This window comes from Taudactylus pleione, unplaced genomic scaffold (assembly GCF_031769625.1).
Source record: "Taudactylus pleione unplaced genomic scaffold, aTauple2 ptg001061l, whole genome shotgun sequence".
NCBI lineage: Eukaryota > Metazoa > Chordata > Amphibia > Anura > Myobatrachidae > Taudactylus > Taudactylus pleione.
This window is the reverse complement of record NW_028285462.1, coordinates 656821-677581: the sequence shown is the minus strand read 5'-3', so window position 1 is coordinate 677581 and position 20761 is coordinate 656821. Positions and strand designations below refer to the sequence as shown.

At 50.5% G+C, this 20761-nt stretch overlaps 1 protein-coding gene across 4 annotated transcripts in view; it reads left to right on the top strand.

Annotated features, from left to right (window-relative positions):
• Positions 1-20761, top strand: part of PTPRO (protein tyrosine phosphatase receptor type O) — a 640592-nt gene that overhangs the window by 236932 nt on the left and 382899 nt on the right. For all 4 annotated transcript variants that reach the window (XM_088461537.1, XM_088461535.1, XM_088461536.1 and 1 more), the window contains exons 10-11: positions 12451-12562; positions 13694-13845. In XM_088461537.1, the coding sequence (XP_088317663.1) occupies positions 12451-12562; positions 13694-13845 (264 nt within the window). The remainder of the gene's footprint in view (positions 1-12450; positions 12563-13693; positions 13846-20761) is intronic.

Below are 20761 nucleotides of genomic sequence, written 5' to 3'. Positions count from 1 at the left end.
AGTGCACTGCTGAGCATGCTGGGACATCCTCACTCCACAGCCAGGCCTCCTCCCAGCATACAGAGAGGAGCAGTGCACTGCTGAGCATGCTGGGACATCCTCACACCACAGCCACGCCTCCTCCCAGCATACAGAGAGGAGCAGTGCACTGCTGAGCATGCTGAGTCATCCTCACACCACAGTCACGCATCCTCCCAGCATACAGAGAGGAGCAATGCACTGCTGAGCCAGCTGGGACATCCTCACACCACAGCCACGCCTCCTGCCAGCATACAGAGAGGAGCAGTGCACTGCTGAGCATGCTGGGACATCCTCACACCACAGCTACGCCTCCTCCCAGCATACAGAGAGGAGCAGTGCACTGCTGAGCCTGCTGGGACATCCTCAGACCACAGCTACGCTTCCTCCCAGCATACAGAGAGGAGCAATGCACTGCTGAGCCTGCTGGGACATCCTCATACCACAGCCACGCCTCCTCCCAGCATACAGAGAGGAGCAATGCACTGCTGAGCCTGCTGGGACATCCTCATACCACAGCCACGCCTCCTCCCAGCATACAGAGAGGAGCAATGCACTGCTGAGCCTGCTGGGACATCCTCACACCACAGCCACGCCTCCTCCCAGCATACAGAGAGGAGCAATGCACTGCTGAGCCTGCTGGGTCATCCTCACACCACATCCACGCCTCCTCCCAGCATACAGAGAGGAGCAATGCACTGCTGAGCCTGCTGGGACATCCTCACACCACAGCCACGCCTCCTCCCAGCATACAGAGAGGAGCAATGCTCTGCTGAGCCTGCTGGGACATCCTCACATCACAGCCACGCCTCCTCCCAGCATACAGAGAGGAGCAATGCACTGCTGAGCCTGCTGGGACATCCTCACACCACAGCCACGCCTCCTCCCAGCATACAGAGAGGAGCAATGCACTGCTGAGCCTGCTGGGTCATCCTCACACCACATCCACGCCTCCTCCCAGCATACAGAGAGGAGCACTGCACTGCTGAGCCTGCTGGGACATCCTCACACCACAGCCACGCCTCCTCCCAGCATACAGAGAGGAGCTGTGCACTACTGAGCCTGCTGGGACATCCTCACACCACAGCCACGCCTCCTCCCAGCATACAGAGAGGAGCTGTGCACTGCTGAGCCTGCTGGGACATCCTCACACCACAGCCACGCCTCCTCCCAGCATACAGAGAGGAGCAGTGCACTGCTGAGCATGCTGGGACATCCTCACACCACAGCCACGCCTACTCCCAGCATACAGAGAGGAGCAGTGCACTGCTGAGCATGCTGGGACATCCTCACACCACAGCCACGCCTCCTCCCAGCATACAGAGAGGAGCAGTGCACTGCTGAGCATGCTGGGACATCCTCACACCACAGCCACGCCTCCTCCCAGCATACAGAGAGGAGCAATGCTCTGCTGAGCATGCTGGGATATCCTCACACCACAGCCACGCCTCCTCCCAGCATACAGAGAGGAGCAGTGCACTGCTGAGCATGCTGGGACATCCTCACACCACAGCCACGCCTCCTCCCAGCATGCAGAGAGGAGCAGTGCACTGCTGAGCATGCTGGGACATCCTCACACCACAGCTACGCCTCCTCACAGCATACAGAGAGGAGCAGTGCACTGCTGAGCCTGCTGGGACATCCTCAGACCACAGCTACGCTTCCTCCCAGCATACAGAGAGGAGCAATGCACTGCTGAGCCTGCTGGGACATCCTCATACCACAGCCACGCCTCCTCCCAGCATACAGAGAGGAGCAATGCACTGCTGAGCCTGCTGGGACATCCTCACACCACAGCCACGCCTCCTCCCAGCATACAGAGAGGAGCAATGCACTGCTGAGCCTGCTGGGTCATCCTCACACCACATCCACGCCTCCTCCCAGCATACAGAGAGGAGCAATGCACTGCTGAGCCTGCTGGGACATCCTCACACCACAGCCACGCCTCCTCCCAGCATACAGAGAGGAGCAATGCTCTGCTGAGCCTGCTGGGACATCCTCACATCACAGCCACGCCTCCTCCCAGCATACAGAGAGGAGCAATGCACTGCTGAGCCTGCTGGGACATCCTCACACCACAGCCACGCCTCCTCCCAGCATACAGAGAGGAGCAATGCACTGCTGAGCCTGCTTGGTCATCCTCACACCACATCCACGCCTCCTTCCAGCATACAGAGAGGAGCAATGCACTGCTGAGCCTGCTGAGACATCCTCACACCACAGCCACGCCTCCTCCCAGCATACAGAGAGGAGCTGTGCACTACTGAGCCTGCCGGGACATCCTCACACCATAGTCACATCTCCTCCAAGCATACAGAGAGGAGCTGTGCACTGCTGAGCCTGCTGGGACATCCTCACACCACAGCCACGCCTCCTCCCAGCATACAGAGAGGAGCAGTGCACTGCTGAGCATGCTGGGACATCCTCACACCACAGCCACGCCTCCTCCCAGCATACAGAGAGGAGCAGTGCACTGCTGAGCATGCTGGGACATCCTCACACCACAGCCACGCCTCCTCCCAGCATACAGAGAGGAGCAGTGCACTGCTGAGCATGCTGAGTCATCCTCACACCACAGCCACGCCTCCTCCCAGCATACAGAGAGGAGCAATGCACTGCTGAGCCTGCTGGGACATCCTCATACCACAGCCACACCTCCTCCCAGCATACAGAGAGGAGCAATGCACTGCTGAGCATGCTGGGACATCCTCACACCACAGCCACGCCTCCTCCCAGCATACAGAGAGGAGCAGTGCACTGCTGAGCCTGCTGGGACATCCTCACACCACAGCCACGCCTCCTCCCAGCATATTGAGAGGAGCAATGCACTGCTGAGCCTGCTGGGACATCCTCACACCCCAGCCACGCCTCCTCCCAGCATACAGAGAGGAGCAATGCACTGCTGAGCCTGCTGGGACATCCTCACACCACAGCCACGCCTCCTCCCAGCATACAGAGAGGAGCAATGCACTGCTGAGCCTGCTGGGACATCCTCACACCACAGCCACGCCTCCTCCCAGCATACAGAGAGGAGCAATGCACTGCTGAGCCTGCTGGGTCATCCTCACACCACATCCACGCCTCCTCCCAGCATACAGAGAGGAGCAATGCACTGCTGAGCCTGCTGGGACCTCCTCACATCACAGCCACGCCTCCTCCCAGCATACAGAGAGGAGCAATGCACTGCTGAGCCTGCTGGGACATCCTCACACCACAGCCACGCCTCCTCCCAGCATACAGAGAGGACCAATGCACTGCTGAGCCTGCTGGGTCATCCTCACACCACATCCACGCCTCCTTCCAGCATACAGAGAGGAGCAATGCACTGCTGAGCCTGCTGGGACATCCTCACACCACAGCCACGCCTCCTCCCAGCATACAGAGAGGAGCCGTGCACTACTGAGCCTGCTGGGACATCCTCACACCACAGCCACATCTCCTCCCAGCATACAGAGAGGAGCTGTGCACTGCTGAGCCTGCTGGGACATCCTCACACCACAGCCACGCCTCCTCCCAGCATACAGAGAGGAGCAGTGCACTGCTGAGCATGCTGGGACATCCTCACACCACAGCCACGCCTCCTCCCAGCATACAGAGTGGAGCAGTGCACTGCTGAGCATGCTGGGACATCCTCACTCCACAGCCAGGCCTCCTCCCAGCATACAGAGAGGAGCAGTGCACTGCTGAGCATGCTGGGACATCCTCACACCACAGCCACGCCTCCTCCCAGCATACAGAGAGGAGCAGTGCACTGCTGAGCATGCTGAGTCATCCTCACACCACAGCCACGCATCCTCCCAGCATACAGAGTGGAGCAATGCTCTGCTGAGCCAGCTGGGACATCCTCACACCACAGCCACGCCTCCTCCCAGCATACAGAGAGGAGCAATGCACTGCTGAGCATGCTGGGATATCCTCACACCACAACCACGCCTCCTCCCAGCATACAGAGAGGAGCAATGCACTGCTGAGCCTGCTGGGACATCCTGAGACCACAGCCACGCCTCCTCCCAGCATACAGAGAGGAGCAATGCACTGCTGAGCCTGCTTGGACATCCTCACACCACAGCCACGCCTCCTCCCAGCATACAGAGAGAAGCAACACACTACTGAGCCTGCTGGGACATCCTCAGACCACAGCCACGCCTCGTCCCAGCATACAGAGAGGAGCAGCGCACTGCTGAGCCTGCTGAGACATCCTCAGACCACAGCCACGCCTCCTCCCAGCATACAGAGAGGAGCAATGCACTGCTGAGCATCCTGGGACATCCTCACACCACAGCCACGCCTCCTCCCAGCTTACAGAGAGGAGCAATGCACTGCTGAGCCTGCTGGGACATCCTCATACCACAGCCACGCCTCCTCCCAGCATACAGAGAGGAGCAATGCACTGCTGAGCATGCTGGGACATCCTCACACCACAGCCACGCCTCCTCCCAGCATACAGAGAGGAGCAGTGCACTGCTGAGCCTGCTGGGACATCCTCACACCACAGCCACGCCTCCTCCCAGCATATTGAGAGGAGCAATGCACTGCTGAGCCAGCTGGAACGTCCTCACTCCACAGCCACGCCTCCTCCCAGCATGTAGAGAGGAGCAATGCGCTGCTGAGCCTGCTGGGACATCCTTAGACCACAGCCATACCTCCTCCCAGCATACAGAGAGGAGCAATGCACTGCTGAGCCTGCTGGGACATCCTCACACCACAGCTACGCCTCCTCCCAGCATACAGAGAGGAGCAATGCACTGCTGAGCATGCTGGGACATCCTCACACCACAGCCACGCCTCCTCCCAGCATACAGAGAGGAGCAGTGCACTGCTGAGCCTGCTGGGACATCCTCACAGCCACGCCTCCTCCCAGCATATAGAGAGGAGCAATGCACTGCTGAGCCAGCTGGAACGTCCTCACACCACAGCCACGCCTCCTCCCAGCATCTAGAGAGGAGCAATGCGCTGCTGAGCCTGCTGGGACATCCTCAAACCACAGCCATACCTCCTCCCAGCATATAGAGAGGAGCAATCCACTGCTGAGCCTGCTGGGACATCCTCACACCATGGCCACGCCTCCTCCCAGCATACAGAGAGGAGCAATGCACTGCTAAGCCTGCTGGGACATCATCAGACCACGGCCACGCCTCCTCCCAGCATACAGAGTGGAGCAATGCACTGCTAAGCCTGCTGGGACATCATCAGACCACGGCCACGCCTCCTCCCATCATACAGAGAGGAGCAATGCACTGCTGAGCCTGCTGGGACATCCTCATACCACAGCCACGCCTCCTCCCAGCATACAGAGAGGAGCAATGCACTGCTGAGCATGCTGGGACATGCTCACACCACAGCCACGCCTCCTTCCAGCATACAGAGAGGAGCAATGCACTGCTGAGCTTGCTGGGACATCCTCACACCACAGCCACGCCTCCTCCCAGCATACAGAGAGGAGCAATGCACTGCTGGTACATCCTCAGACCACAGCCACGCCTCCTCCCAGCATACAGAGAGGAGCAATGCACTGCTGAGCCTGCTGGGACATCCTCACACCACAGCCACTCCTCCTCCCAGCATACAGAGAGGAGCAATGCTCTGCTGAGCCTGGTGAGACATCCTCAGACCACAGCCACACCTCCTCCCAGCATACAGAGAGGAGCAATGCACTGCTGAGCATGCTGGGACATGCTCACACCACAGCCACGCCTCCTCCCAGCATACAGAGAGGAGCAATGCACTGCTGAGCCTGGTAGGACATCCTCAGACCACAGCCACGTCTCCTCCCAGCATACAGTGAGGAGCAATGCACTGCTGAGCATGCTGGGACATCCTCAGACCACAGCCACGCCTCCTCCCAGCATACAGAGAGGAGCAATGCACTGCTGAGCATGCTGGGACATCACACCACAGCCACAGCCACACCTCCTCCCAGCATACAGAGAGGAGCAATGTACTTCTGGGACATCCTCAGACCACAGCCACAGTCACACCTCCTCCCAGCATACAGAGAGGAGCAATGCACTGCTGAGCCTGGTGGGACATCCTCAGACCACAGCCACGCCTCCTCCCAGTATACAGAGAGTAGCAATGCACTGCTGAGCGTGCTGGGACATCCTCAGACCACAGCCACGCCTCCTCCCAGCATACAGAGAGGAGCAATGCACTGCTGAGCATGCTGGGACATCCTCACACCACAGCCACGCCTCCTCCCAGCATACAGAGAGGAGCAATGCACTGCTTAGCCTGCTGGGACATCCTCATACCACAGCCTCGCCTCCTCCCAGCATACAGAGAGGAGCAATGCACTGCTGAGCCTGCTGGGACATCCTCAGGCCACAGCCACGCCTCCTCCCAGCATACAGAGAGGAGCAATGCACTGCTGAGCATGCTGGGACATCCTCACACCACAGCCACGCCTCCTCCCAGCATACAGAGAGGAGCAGTGCACTGCTGAGCCTGCTGGGACATCCTCACACCACAGCCACGCCTCCTCCCAGCATATTGAGAGGAGCAATGCACTGCTGAGCCAGCTGGAACATCCTCACACCACAGCCACGCCTCCTCCCAGCATCTAGAGAGGAGCAATGCGCTGCTGAGCCTGCTGGGACATCCTTAGACCACAGCCATACCTCCTCCCAGCATACAGAGAGGAGCAATGCACTGCTGAGCCTGCTGGGACATCCTCACTCCACAGCCACGCCTCCTCCCAGCATACAGAGAGGAGCAATGCACTGCTGAGCATGCTGGGACATCCTCACACCACAGCCACGCCTCCTCCCAGCATACAGAGAGGAGCAGTGCACTGCTGAGCCTGCTGGGACATCCTCACAGCCACGCCTCCTCCCAGCATATAGAGAGGAGCAATGCACTGCTGAGCCAGCTGGAACATCCTCACACCACAGCCACGCCTCCTCCCAGCATCTAGAGAGGAGCAATGCGCTGCTGAGCCTGCTGGGACATCCTCAAACCACAGCCATACCTCCTCCCAGCATATAGAGAGGAGCAATGCACTGCTGAGCCTGCTGGGACATCCTCACACCACGGCCACGCCTCCTCCCAGCATACAGAGAGGAGCAATGCACTGCTAAGCCTGCTGGGACATCATCAGACCACGGCCACGCCTCCTCCCAGCATACAGAGAGGAGCAATGCACTGCTAAGCCTGCTGGGACATCATCAGACCACGGCCACGCCTCCTCCCATCATACAGAGAGGAGCAATGCACTGCTGAGCCTGCTGGGACATCCTCACACCACAGCCACTCCTCCCAGCATACAGAGAGGAGCAATGCTCTACTGAGCATGCTGGGACATCCTCACACCACAGCCACGCCTCCTCCCAGCATACAGAGAGGAGCAATGCACTGCTGGTACATCCTCAGACCACAGCCACGCCTCCTCCCAGCATACAGAGAGGAGCAATGCACTGATGAGCCTGCTGGGACATCCTCACACCACAGCCACTCCTCCTCCCAGCATACAGAGAGGAGCAATGCTCTGCTGAGCCTGGTGGGACATCCTCAGACCACAGCCACACCTCCCAGCATACAGAGAGGAGCAATGCTCTACTGAGCATGCTGGGACATCCTCACACCACAGCCACGCCTCCTCCCAGCATACAGAGAGGAGCAATGCACTGCTGGTACATCCTCAGACCACAGCCACGCCTCCTCCCAGCATACAGAGAGGAGCAATGCACTGATGAGCCTGCTGGGACATCCTCACACCACAGCCACTCCTCCTCCCAGCATACAGAGAGGAGCAATGCTCTGCTGAGCCTGGTGGGACATCCTCAGACCACAGCCACACCTCCTCCCAGCATACAGAGAGGAGCAATGCACTGCTGAGCATGCTGGGACATGCTCACACCACAGCCACGCCTCTTCCCAGCATACAGAGAGGAGCAATGCACTGCTGAGCATGCTGGGTCATCCTCACACCACAGCCACGCCTCTTCCCAGCATACAGAGAGGAGCAATGCACTGCTGAGCATGCTGGGTCATCCTCACACCACAGCCACGCCTCTTCCCAGCATACAGAGAGGAGCAATGCACTGCTGAGCATGCTGGGATATCCTCACACCACAGCCATGCCTCCTCCCAGCATATTGAGAGGAGCAATGCACTGCTGAGCCAGCTGGAACGTCCTCACACCACAGCCACGCCTCCTCCCAGCATCTAGAGAGGAGCAATGCGCTGCTGAGCCTGCTGGGACATCCTTAGACCACAGCCATACCTCCTCCCAGCATACAGAGAGGAGCAATGCACTGCTGAGCCTGCTGGGACATCCTCACTCCACAGCCACGCCTCCTCCCAGCATACAGAGAGGAGCAATGCACTGCTGAGCATGCTGGGACATCCTCACACCACAGCCACGCCTCCTCCCAGCATACAGAGAGGAGCAGTGCACTGCTGAGCCTGCTGGGACATCCTCACAGCCACGCCTCCTCCCAGCATATAGAGAGGAGCAATGCACTGCTGAGCCAGCTGGAACATCCTCACACCACAGCCACGCCTCCTCCCAGCATCTAGAGAGGAGCAATGCGCTGCTGAGCCTGCTGGGACATCCTCAAACCACAGCCATACCTCCTCCCAGCATATAGAGAGGAGCAATGCACTGCTGAGCCTGCTGGGACATCCTCACACCACGGCCACGCCTCCTCCCAGCATACAGAGAGGAGCAATGCACTGCTAAGCCTGCTGGGACATCATCAGACCACGGCCACGCCTCCTCCCAGCATACAGAGAGGAGCAATGCACTGCTAAGCCTGCTGGGACATCATCAGACCACGGCCACGCCTCCTCCCATCATACAGAGAGGAGCAATGCACTGCTGAGCCTGCTGGGACATCCTCCTACCACAGCCACGCCTCCTCCCAGCATACAGAGAGGAGCAATGCACTGCTGAGCCTGCTGGGATATCCTCACACCACAGCCACTCCTCCCAGCATACAGAGAGGAGCAATGCTCTACTGAGCATGCTGGGACATCCTCACACCACAGCCACGCCTCCTCCCAGCATACAGAGAGGAGCAATGCACTGCTGGTACATCCTCAGACCACAGCCACGCCTCCTCCCAGCATACAGAGAGGAGCAATGCACTGATGAGCCTGCTGGGACATCCTCACACCACAGCCACTCCTCCTCCCAGCATACAGAGAGGAGCAATGCTCTGCTGAGCCTGGTGGGACATCCTCAGACCACAGCCACACCTCCTCCCAGCATACAGAGAGGAGCAATGCACTGCTGAGCATGCTGGGACATGCTCACACCACAGCCACGCCTCTTCCCAGCATACAGAGAGGAGCAATGCACTGCTGAGCATGCTGGGTCATCCTCACACCACAGCCACGCCTCTTCCCAGCATACAGAGAGGAGCAATGCACTGCTGGTACATCCTCAGACCACAGCCACGCCTCCTCCCAGCATACAGAGAGGAGCAATGCACTGATGAGCCTGCTGGGACATCCTCACACCACAGCCACTCCTCCTCCCAGCATACAGAGAGGAGCAATGCTCTGCTGAGCCTGGTGGGACATCCTCAGACCACAGCCACACCTCCTCCCAGCATACAGAGAGGAGCTATGCACTGCTGAGCATGCTGGGACATGCTCACACCACAGCCACGCCTCTTCCCAGCATACAGAGAGGAGCAATGCACTGCTGAGCATGCTGGGTCATCCTCACACCACAGCCACGCCTCTTCCCAGCATACAGAGAGGAGCAATGCACTGCTGAGCATGCTGGGATATCCTCAGACCACATCCACGCCTCTTCCCAGCATACAGAGAGGAGCAATGCACTGCTGAGCCTGCTGGGACATCCTCACACCACAGCCACGCCTCCTCCCAGCATACAGAGAGGAGCAGTGCACTGCTGAGCATGCTGGGACATCCTCACACCACAGCCACACCTCCTCCCAGCATACATACAGAGGACTGAGTGATGCAGTTAGCGCACCTCCTGTTCCTTTGTTCAGCCCTCTCTCTGTCGCACCACAACCAATTTCTCGCTGTTTGGGCTTGTTTTGTTCAGTACGTCCTCGGCTTTTGTTTGGGAGTTAGCACTGAGTGCGTGAAACAAAACGATCTTGCTTTAAAAATTATACAGTGTTGCAAAAGAAAGAAAATATATAACTATATTCGTAAAACAAGCGTAACAGGATTATTTTGGACGTCACATGAGCCAGCAAGAACATATTTGGGTGCCTCACAAAGTTTGTAAAACCTGCGTTGAATCACTCCGCAATTGGACTAAAGGTGATCGAAAGGGACTTAATTTCGGCATACCTATGATGAGGTGTGAGCCAAATGATCTCTTTAGTGACTCCTATTTTTGTGCTGTAAATGTGAAGGGTATGAATCGATTTAAGAAACGCAAATGGGAATACCCAAGTATGAATTCTGCAAAACAACCGATACCACATAGCGAGGATTTACCTGTACCGTCATTCAGTTCTTTGCGCGAAGCTGAATGTGATAATGTGGAAATGTTTTATCCAGTGTAAGTGACAACACAGATGAAAGTGAGATTGAAGAAAGTTTCTCTACTCCAAACAAATTTTCTCAAAAGAAATGAAACGATTTAATTTGTGACTTGAATTTATCGAAAAAGAAGATGTGAGCTTTTATCATCCAGACTTCAAGAAAAGCCGGATGTTACTATAACGTTGTATGGAAATAGAGCGCAAGCCATACTGCCGTTCTCTAGCCAAGATAACAATCTTGTGTATTGCAACAATATTCCGGAACTTCTGCAGATGATGGGCTTACCAGAATATTGAGCAGAAGACTGGCGACTCTTTTTGGATAGTTCTAAAAGGAGCTTAAAATGCGTATTACTGCACAATGGGAATACATTTGCGTCAATTCCTGAGAACAGTATGAAAATATAAAGTTATTTTTAGAAAAATGTGCTTATTCCAGCATCAGTGTCTGTTTGTGTTGATTTAAAAATGGTAAACGTTCTTCTTGGGCAGCAAAGTGGATATGCTAAGTATCCTTGTCACATATGCTTATGGGATAGTCGTGCAAAACAAAAGCACTGGCAGCAAACCGTATGGCCTCCAAGAGAAGTTATACCTGTAGGAGAAGCCAACATCATTCATGAGCCCTTAATTGGCAGGAAAAAAGATCATACTGCCGCCTCCATATCACACTGGGATTAATGAAACCATTTGTGAAAGCATTGGACACGTCAGGCGATTGTTTTACGTATGTTTGTTGAACATTTTCATCTCTTAGTATTGAAAAATGAAAGGCAGGAGTTTTTGACGGCCCACAGATACTGAAACTGGTTAAGGATCCAAATTTTACCACATCTATGACTGAAACTGAATCTAAAGCATGGCTGAGTTATGTGTCTGTTATTCAAACAGTTTTAGGCAATCACAAGGCAGATAACTATCATGAAGTAGTCCACAACATGCTACAATGTTTCGAGAAAATAGGTGCCAACATGAGTATTACAGTACATTTTTTGTACAGCCATTTAGATCACTTCCCGTCCAATCTAGGAGATTTAAGCGAAGAACAGGGGGAAAGGTTCCACCAGGATATTCAGGTAATGGAAGAAAGATATGAAGGAAGGTGGGATCGTCTCATGATGGCCGATTACTGTCTTCAGAGGGACTGCCCGCAACAAGAATACAAAAGAAAATCCTACAAAAAACTGTTTTCATAGCTTCCCAACACTTTTGTATGTAATTATCCTGTGTCTTTTTACAGGGCCGTAACTAGAGTAGTGCGACCAGTGCCATGGCACAGGGCACCGCAGGGAGTGCTGTTTGGGCCTTTCAGTTTTCCTGTTTATTATCATTCTCACTTGAAGCTTCCTCTTCTTTTATCCCCAACATCTCCTGGCCTGCTCTATCTCTTCCCTGGCCCTTCCCCACGAGGCCATGGCCCTTTTTCATGTGCACTATATTATATCCCTATTTAAAAAATGGGGGGGGGGGCGCCAATGCTCTCTCTGGCACAGGGCACCAAAAAGTCTAGTTACCGCTCTGTCTTTTTATAACATTTTACAAATCAAATTTAATCAGAATAAAAACAATATCTTTTTAACTATTTTTAACATTGTTCAATTTAATTTTTCCTAAATATTAAAGACATATTCATATCTAAAAAACTAGAGCCAACTGAAAAATAAGCATGGCATATTCATGATCAGGAGCACAAAATTAACCGAAATTGACTCTTAAATCCCTTGCAACAGATTGACTGTTCCCCAGTGTTATCTTTCAACCTTTTAACCCTGTCAACCTATTGACTGTGGACCTTGTGGTGTCAACATATTTACTGTCTAACTTTTTAATATAGTCTTCCAATCCAGATACCCATTCACATTAGAATTGTCTGAATGAATTCAAAAAATGTAAAACAAGACTGATAACAGAAAAACATCTTATACAGCATATAACACATTTCTCTTCCTGATTCTTTCAGAGACTCATCAACTTACTCCCTGCCTGGTATTATAACTTCAGAGTTACAATGGTGACGTGGGGGGAGCCGGAGCTCAGCTGTTGTGACACTTCCACTATTAGCTTTATAACAGGCAAGTATTTATGCTAAAGGGCTTTCATCCTTCCAACAAAAAGAGAGAGGTTATCTCCTCTCAGAACTCTCACTAGTTACCTGACTCATAGCTCTCACTGGTTACCTGACTCATAGCTCTCACTGGTTACCTGACTCATAGCTCTCAGCGGTTACCTGACTCATAACTCTCACTGGTTATCTGACTCATAGCTCTCACTGGTTACCTGACTCATAGCTCTCTCAGCGGTTACCTGACTCAAAGCTCTCAGCGGTTACCTGACTCATAGCTCTCACTGGTTACCTGACTCATAGCTCTCATTGGTTACCTGACTCATTGCTCTCACTGGTTATCTGACTCATAGCTCTCACTGGTTACCTGACTCATAGGCACAGCCTTTCTTCTGTTTGATGCACAGGACTGTCCCTTTCATCATTTCCGCAATGCGCATTTGTGCACAGAGCTGCTTGCAGCCTGCGACACTCCCATAACACGTTCACTGAACGAACCCCATTCCCTTCTAGTCACCGCCTAGGAATATTTATCATTTTTACAACAACTTTCTGATACTGTCTGAGCCTGAGACCTTTGTGTGTACACTCTGTGCAACTAATGCGCCGTAGGGATTTTCAGAAATGTTTCCTGATTTTGTAATCCATATGTAACTGCTCTCTAAGACGCCACATAAATGCAGCTCAGTCATTCCACATCAGGGTCTAGCGGCAACATTTATGGGGTGATGTCATTATCTGGAAAGGATTGCTGCTGTTTGTGGTGCCTGTGAAAGGGTGCAAGGCTGTGCTGGAACTTGTAATTCCCCGATAGCTGGTAATGCCTAATGCAAATACAGTGTGGACTCTACAGGGCTCAAATTTGGCTGCTAAACCTGAGCACTTCTCATGATCCATTGGATTTGGGGATTTTGGAGACATAAGTAGAACTTTGGGCATAAAAGAGTGTTCTATTGTCACATGTGAGAAGTTCTATTGTCTATTGTCATTGTTCTATTGTCACATGTGAGAAGTTCTACTTATCACACTGAATTTACACCTTTTTTATAATAAATCTATGTAAAGTGTAAACTGCAGTAGTTTATTATAAACCATTCGTTATATAGGTGACTTTGTATGTAATCCTGTTTCCCATTCCCAGCTCCTGTTGCCCCTGAGATCAGCCACGTGGAATATGTGAAGAATCTCCTTTATATCACATGGACATATGGGGAGAAATCATTGGATCTGTCGCACTCCAGAATGTTGCACTGGCAGGTGACGGCAGAAGGGAGGAGAAGAATAAAGAAAAGTGTAAGTTTGGATATACAATATATACATCTGTTATTTCTCTTACCTGCACTGACCACACCAAAGTGTCCGCCAAATAGTGCTTGTCCTACGGCAGCCTGTGCATCTTGTTGTCCCACCATTTATTTTTACCAATAAGTCTTGTCCCTTTTTACATATGCATTTAGCACTATGATTGCAATTATTATTATTATCATTTATTTCTATGGTGCCACAAGTGTTCCGCAGCGCCCTACACAGTACATACACACATAGGTGACCAGTGACTTACAGTACATACACACATAGGTGACCAGTGACTTACAGTACATACACACATAGGTGACCAGTGACTTACAGTACAATACACACATAGGTGACCAGTGACTTACAGTACATACACACATAGGTGACCAGTGACTTACAGAACATACACACATAGGTGACCAGTGACTTACAGTACATACACACATAGGTGACCAGTGACTTACAGTACATACACACATAGGTGACCAGTGACTTACAGAACATACACACATAGGTGACCAGTGACTTACAGTACATACACACATAGGTGACCAGTGACTTACAGTACATACACACATAGGTGACCAGTGACTTACAGTACATAAACACATAGGTGACCAGCGCCCTACACAGTACATACACACATAGGTGACCAGTGACTTACAGTACATACACACATAGGTGACCAGTGACTTACAGAACATACACACATAGGTGACCAGTGACTTACAGTACATACACACATAGGTGACCAGTGACTTACAGTACAGTACATACACACATAGGTGACCAGCGCCCTACACAGTACATACACACATAGGTGACCAGTGACTTACAGTACATACACACATAGGTGACCAGCACCCTACACAGTACATGCACACATAGGTGACCAGCACCCTACACAGTACATACACACATAAGTGACCAGTGACTTACAGTACATACACACATAGGTGACCAGTGACTTACAGTACATACACACATAGGTGACCAGTGACTTACAGAACTTACACACATAGGTGACCAGCACCCTACACAGTACATACACACATAGGTGACCAGTGACTTACAGTACATACACACATAGGTGACCAGCGCCCTACACAGTACATACACACATAGGTGACCAGTGACTTACAGTACATACACACATAGGTGACCAGTGACTTACAGTACAGTACATACACACAAAGGTGACCAGTGACTTACAGTACAGTACATACACACATAGGTGACCAGTGACTTACAGTACAGTACATACACACATAGGTGACCAGTGACTTACAGTACATACACACATAGGTGACCAGCGCCCTACACAGTACATACACACATAGGTGACCAGTGACTTACAGTACATACACACATAGGTGACCAGTGACTTACAGTACATACACACATAGGTGACCAGCGCCCTACACAGTACATACACACATAGGTGACCAGTGACTTACAGTACATACACACATAGGTGACCAGTGACTTACAGTACATACACACATAGGTGACCAGCGCCCTACACAGTACATACACACATAGGTGACCAGAGACTTACAGTACATACACACATAAGTGACCAGTGACTTACAGTACATACACACATAAGTGACCAGTGACTTACAGTACATACACACATAAGTGACCAGTGACTTACAGTACATACACACATAGGTGACCAGTGACTTACAGTACATACACTCATAGGTGACCAGTGACTTACAGTACATACACACATAGGTGACCTGTGACTTACAGTACATACACGCATAGGTGACCAGTGACTTACAGTACATACACACATAGGCGACCAGTGACTTACAGTACATACAGGCATAGGTGACCAGTGACTTACAGTACATACACACATAGGTGACCAGCACCCTACACAGTACATACACACATAGGTGACCAATGACTTACAGAACATACACACATAGGTGACCAGCGCCCTACACAGTACATACACACATAGGTGACCAGCGCCCTACACAGTACATACACACATAGGTGACCAGTGCCCTACACAGTACATACACACATAGGTGACCAGTGACTTACAGTACATACACACATAGGTGACCAGTGACTTACAGTACAGTACACACATAGGTGACCAGTGACTTACAGTACATAAACACATAGGTGACCAGCGCCCTACACAGTACATACACACATAGGTGACCAGTGACTTACAGTACATACACACATAGGTGACCAGTGACTTACAGAACATACACACATAGGTGACCAATGACTTACAGTACATACACACATAGGTGACCAGTGACTTACAGTACATACACACACAGGTGATCAGTGACTTACAGTACATACACACATAGGTGACCAGTGACTTACAGTACATACACACATAGGTGACCAGTGACTTACAGTACATACACACATAGGTGACCAGTGACTTACAGTACAGTACATACACACATAGGTGATCAGTGACTTACAGAACATACACACATAGGTGATCAGCGACTTACAGTACATACACACATAGGTGACCAGCGATTTACAGTACATACACACATAGGTGACCAGTGACTTACAGTACATACACACATAGGTGACCAGTGACTTACAGTACATACACACATAGGTGATCAGTGACTTACAGTACATACACACATAGGTGACCAGTGACTTACAGTACATACACACATAGGTGACCAGCGCCCTACACAGTACATACACACATAGGTGACCAGTGACTTACAGTACATACACACATAGGTGACCAGTGACTTACAGTACATACACACATAGGTGACCAGCACCCTACACAGTACATACACACATAGGTGACCAGCACCCTACACAGTACATACACACATAGGTGACCAGCACCCTACACAGTACATACACACATAGGTGACCAGTGACTTACAGTACATACACACATAGGTGACCAGTGACTTACAGTACATACACTCATAGGTGACCAGTGACTTACAGTACATACACACATAGGTGACCAGTGACTTACAGAACTTACACACATAGGTGACCAGCACCCTACACAGTACATACACACATAGGTGACCAGTGACTTACAGTACAGTACATACACACATAGGTGACCAGCGCCCTACACAGTACATGCACACATAGGTGACCAGTGACTTACAGTACATACACACATAGGTGACCAGCGCCCTACACAGTACATACACACATAGGTGACCAGTGACTTACAGTACATACACACATAGGTGACCAGTGACTTACAGTACAGTACATACACACATAGGTGACCAGTGACTTACAGTACAGTACATACACACATAGGTGACCAGTGACTTACAGTACAGTACATACACACATAGGTGACCAGTGACTTACAGTACATACACACATAGGTGACCAGCGCCCTACACAGTACATACACACATAAGTGACCAGTGACTTACAGTACATACACACATAGGTGACCAGTGACTTACAGTACATACACACATAGGTGACCAGTGACTTACAGTACATACACACATAGGTGACCAGCACCCTACACAGTACATACACACATAGGTGACCAGTGACTTACAGTACATACACACATAAGTGACCAGTGACTTACAGTACATACACACATAGGTGACCAGCGCCCTACACAGTACATACACACATAGGTGACCAGTGACTTACAGTACATACACACATAAGTGACCAGTGACTTACAGTACATACACACATAGGTGACCAGTGACTTACAGTACATACACACATAGGTGACCAGTGACTTACAGTACATACACTCATAGGTGACCAGTGACTTACAGTACATACACACATAAGTGACCAGTGACTTACAGTACATACACACATAGGTGACCAGTGACTTACAGTACATACACACATAAGTGACCAGTGACTTACAGTACATACACTCATAGGTGACCAGTGACTTACAGTACATACACTCATAAGTGACCAGTGACTTACAGTACATACACACATAGGTGACCAGTGACTTACAGTACATACACTCATAGGTGACCAGTGACTTACAGTACATACACTCATAGGTGACCAGTGACTTACAGTACATACACACATAGGTGACCTGTGACTTACAGTACATACACGCATAGGTGACCAGTGACTTACAGTACATACACACATAGGCGACCAGTGACTTACAGTACATACAGGCATAGGTGACCAGTGACTTACAGTACATACACACATAGGTGACCAGCACCCTACACAGTACATACACACATAGGTGACCAATGACTTGCAGAACATACACACATAGGTGACCAGCGCCCTACACAGTACATACACACATAGGTGACCAGCGCCCTACACAGTACATACACACATAGGTGACCAGTGACTTACAGTACAGTACATACACACATAGGTGACCAGCGCCCTACACAGTACATACACACATAGGTGACCAGTGCCCTACACAGTACATACACACATAGGTGACCAGTGACTTACAGTACATACACACATAGGTGACCAGTGACTTACAGTACAGTACACACATAGGTGACCAGTGACTTACAGTACATACACACATAGGTGACCAGTGACTTACAGTACATACACACATAGGTGGCCAGCACCCTACACAGTACATACACACATAGGTGACCAGTGACTTACAGAACATACACACATAGGTGACCAGTGACTTACAGTACATACACACATAGGTGACCAGCACCGTACACAGTACATACACACATAGGTGACCAGTAACTTACAGTACATACACACATAGGTGACCTGTGACTTACAGTACATACACACATAGGTGACCAGTGACTTACAGTACATACACACATAGGTGACCAGTGACTTACAGTACATACACACACAGGTGATCAGTGACTTACAGTACATACACACATAGGTGACCAGCGCCCTACACAGTACATACACACATAGGTGACCAGTGACTTACAGTACATACACACATAGGTGACCAGTGACTTACAGTACATACACACATAGGTGACCAGCACCCTACACAGTACATACACACATAGGTGACCAGTGACTTACAGTACATACACACATAGGTGACCAGTGACTTACAGTACAGTACATACACACATAGGTGACCAGTGACTTACAGTACAGTACATACACACATAGGTGACCAGTGACTTACAGTACATACACACATAGGTGACCAGCGCCCTACACAGTACATACACACATAAGTGACCAGTGACTTACAGTACATACACACATAGGTGACCAGTGACTTACAGTACATACACACATAGGTGACCAGTGACTTACAGTACATACACACATAGGTGACCAGTGACTTACAGTACATACACACATAGGTGACCAGCACCCTACACAGTACATACACACATAGGTGACCAGTGACTTACAGTACATACACACATAAGTGACCAGTGACTTACAGTACATACACACATAGGTGACCAGCGCCCTACACAGTACATACACACATAGGTGACCAGTGACTTACAGTACATACACACATAAGTGACCAGTGACATACAGTACATACACACATAGGTGACCAGTGACTTACAGTACATACACACATAGGTGACCAGTGACTTACAGTACATACACTCATAGGTGACCAGTGACTTACAGTACATACACACATAAGTGACCAGTGACTTACAGTACATACACACATAGGTGACCAGTGACTTACAGTACATACACACATAAGTGACCAGTGACTTACAGTACATACACTCATAGGTGACCAGTGACTTACAGTACATACACTCATAAGTGACCAGTGACTTACAGTACATACACACATAGGTGACCAGTGACTTACAGTACATACACTCATAGGTGACCAGTGACTTACAGTACATACACTCATAGGTGACCAGTGACTTACAGTACATACACACATAGGTGACCTGTGACTTACAGTACATACACGCATAGGTGACCAGTGACTTACAGTACATACACACATAGGCGACCAGTGACTTACAGTACATACAGGCATAGGTGACCAGTGACTTACAGTACATACACACATAGGTGACCAGCACCCTACACAGTACATACACACATAGGTGACCAATGACTTGCAGAACATACACACATAGGTGACCAGCGCCCTACACAGTACATACACACATAGGTGACCAGCGCCCTACACAGTACATACACACATAGGTGACCAGTGACTTACAGTACAGTACATACACACATAGGTGACCAGCGCCCTACACAGTACATACACACATAGGTGACCAGTGCCCTACACAGTACATACACACATAGGTGACCAGTGACTTACAGTACATACACACATAGGTGACCAGTGACTTACAGTACAGTACACACATAGGTGACCAGTGACTTACAGTACATACACACATAGGTGACCAGTGACTTACAGTACATACACACATAGGTGGCCAGCACCCTACACAGTACATACACACATAGGTGACCAGTGACTTACAGAACATACACACATAGGTGACCAGTGACTTACAGTACATACACACATAGGTGACCAGTGACTAACAGTACATACACACATAGGTGACCAGCACCGTACACAGTACATACACACATAGGTGACCAGTAACTTACAGTACATACACACATAGGTGACCAGTGACTTACAGTACATACACACATAGGTGACCAGTGACTTACAGTACAGTACACACATAGGTGACCAGTGACTTACAGTACATACACACATAGGTGACCAGTGACTTACAGTACATACACACATAGGTGGCCAGCACCCTACACAGTACATACACACATAGGTGACCAGTGACTTACAGAACATACACACATAGGTGACCAGTGACTTACAGTACATACACACATAGGTGACCAGTGACTAACAGTACATACACACATAGGTGACCAGCACCGTACACAGTACATACACACATAGGTG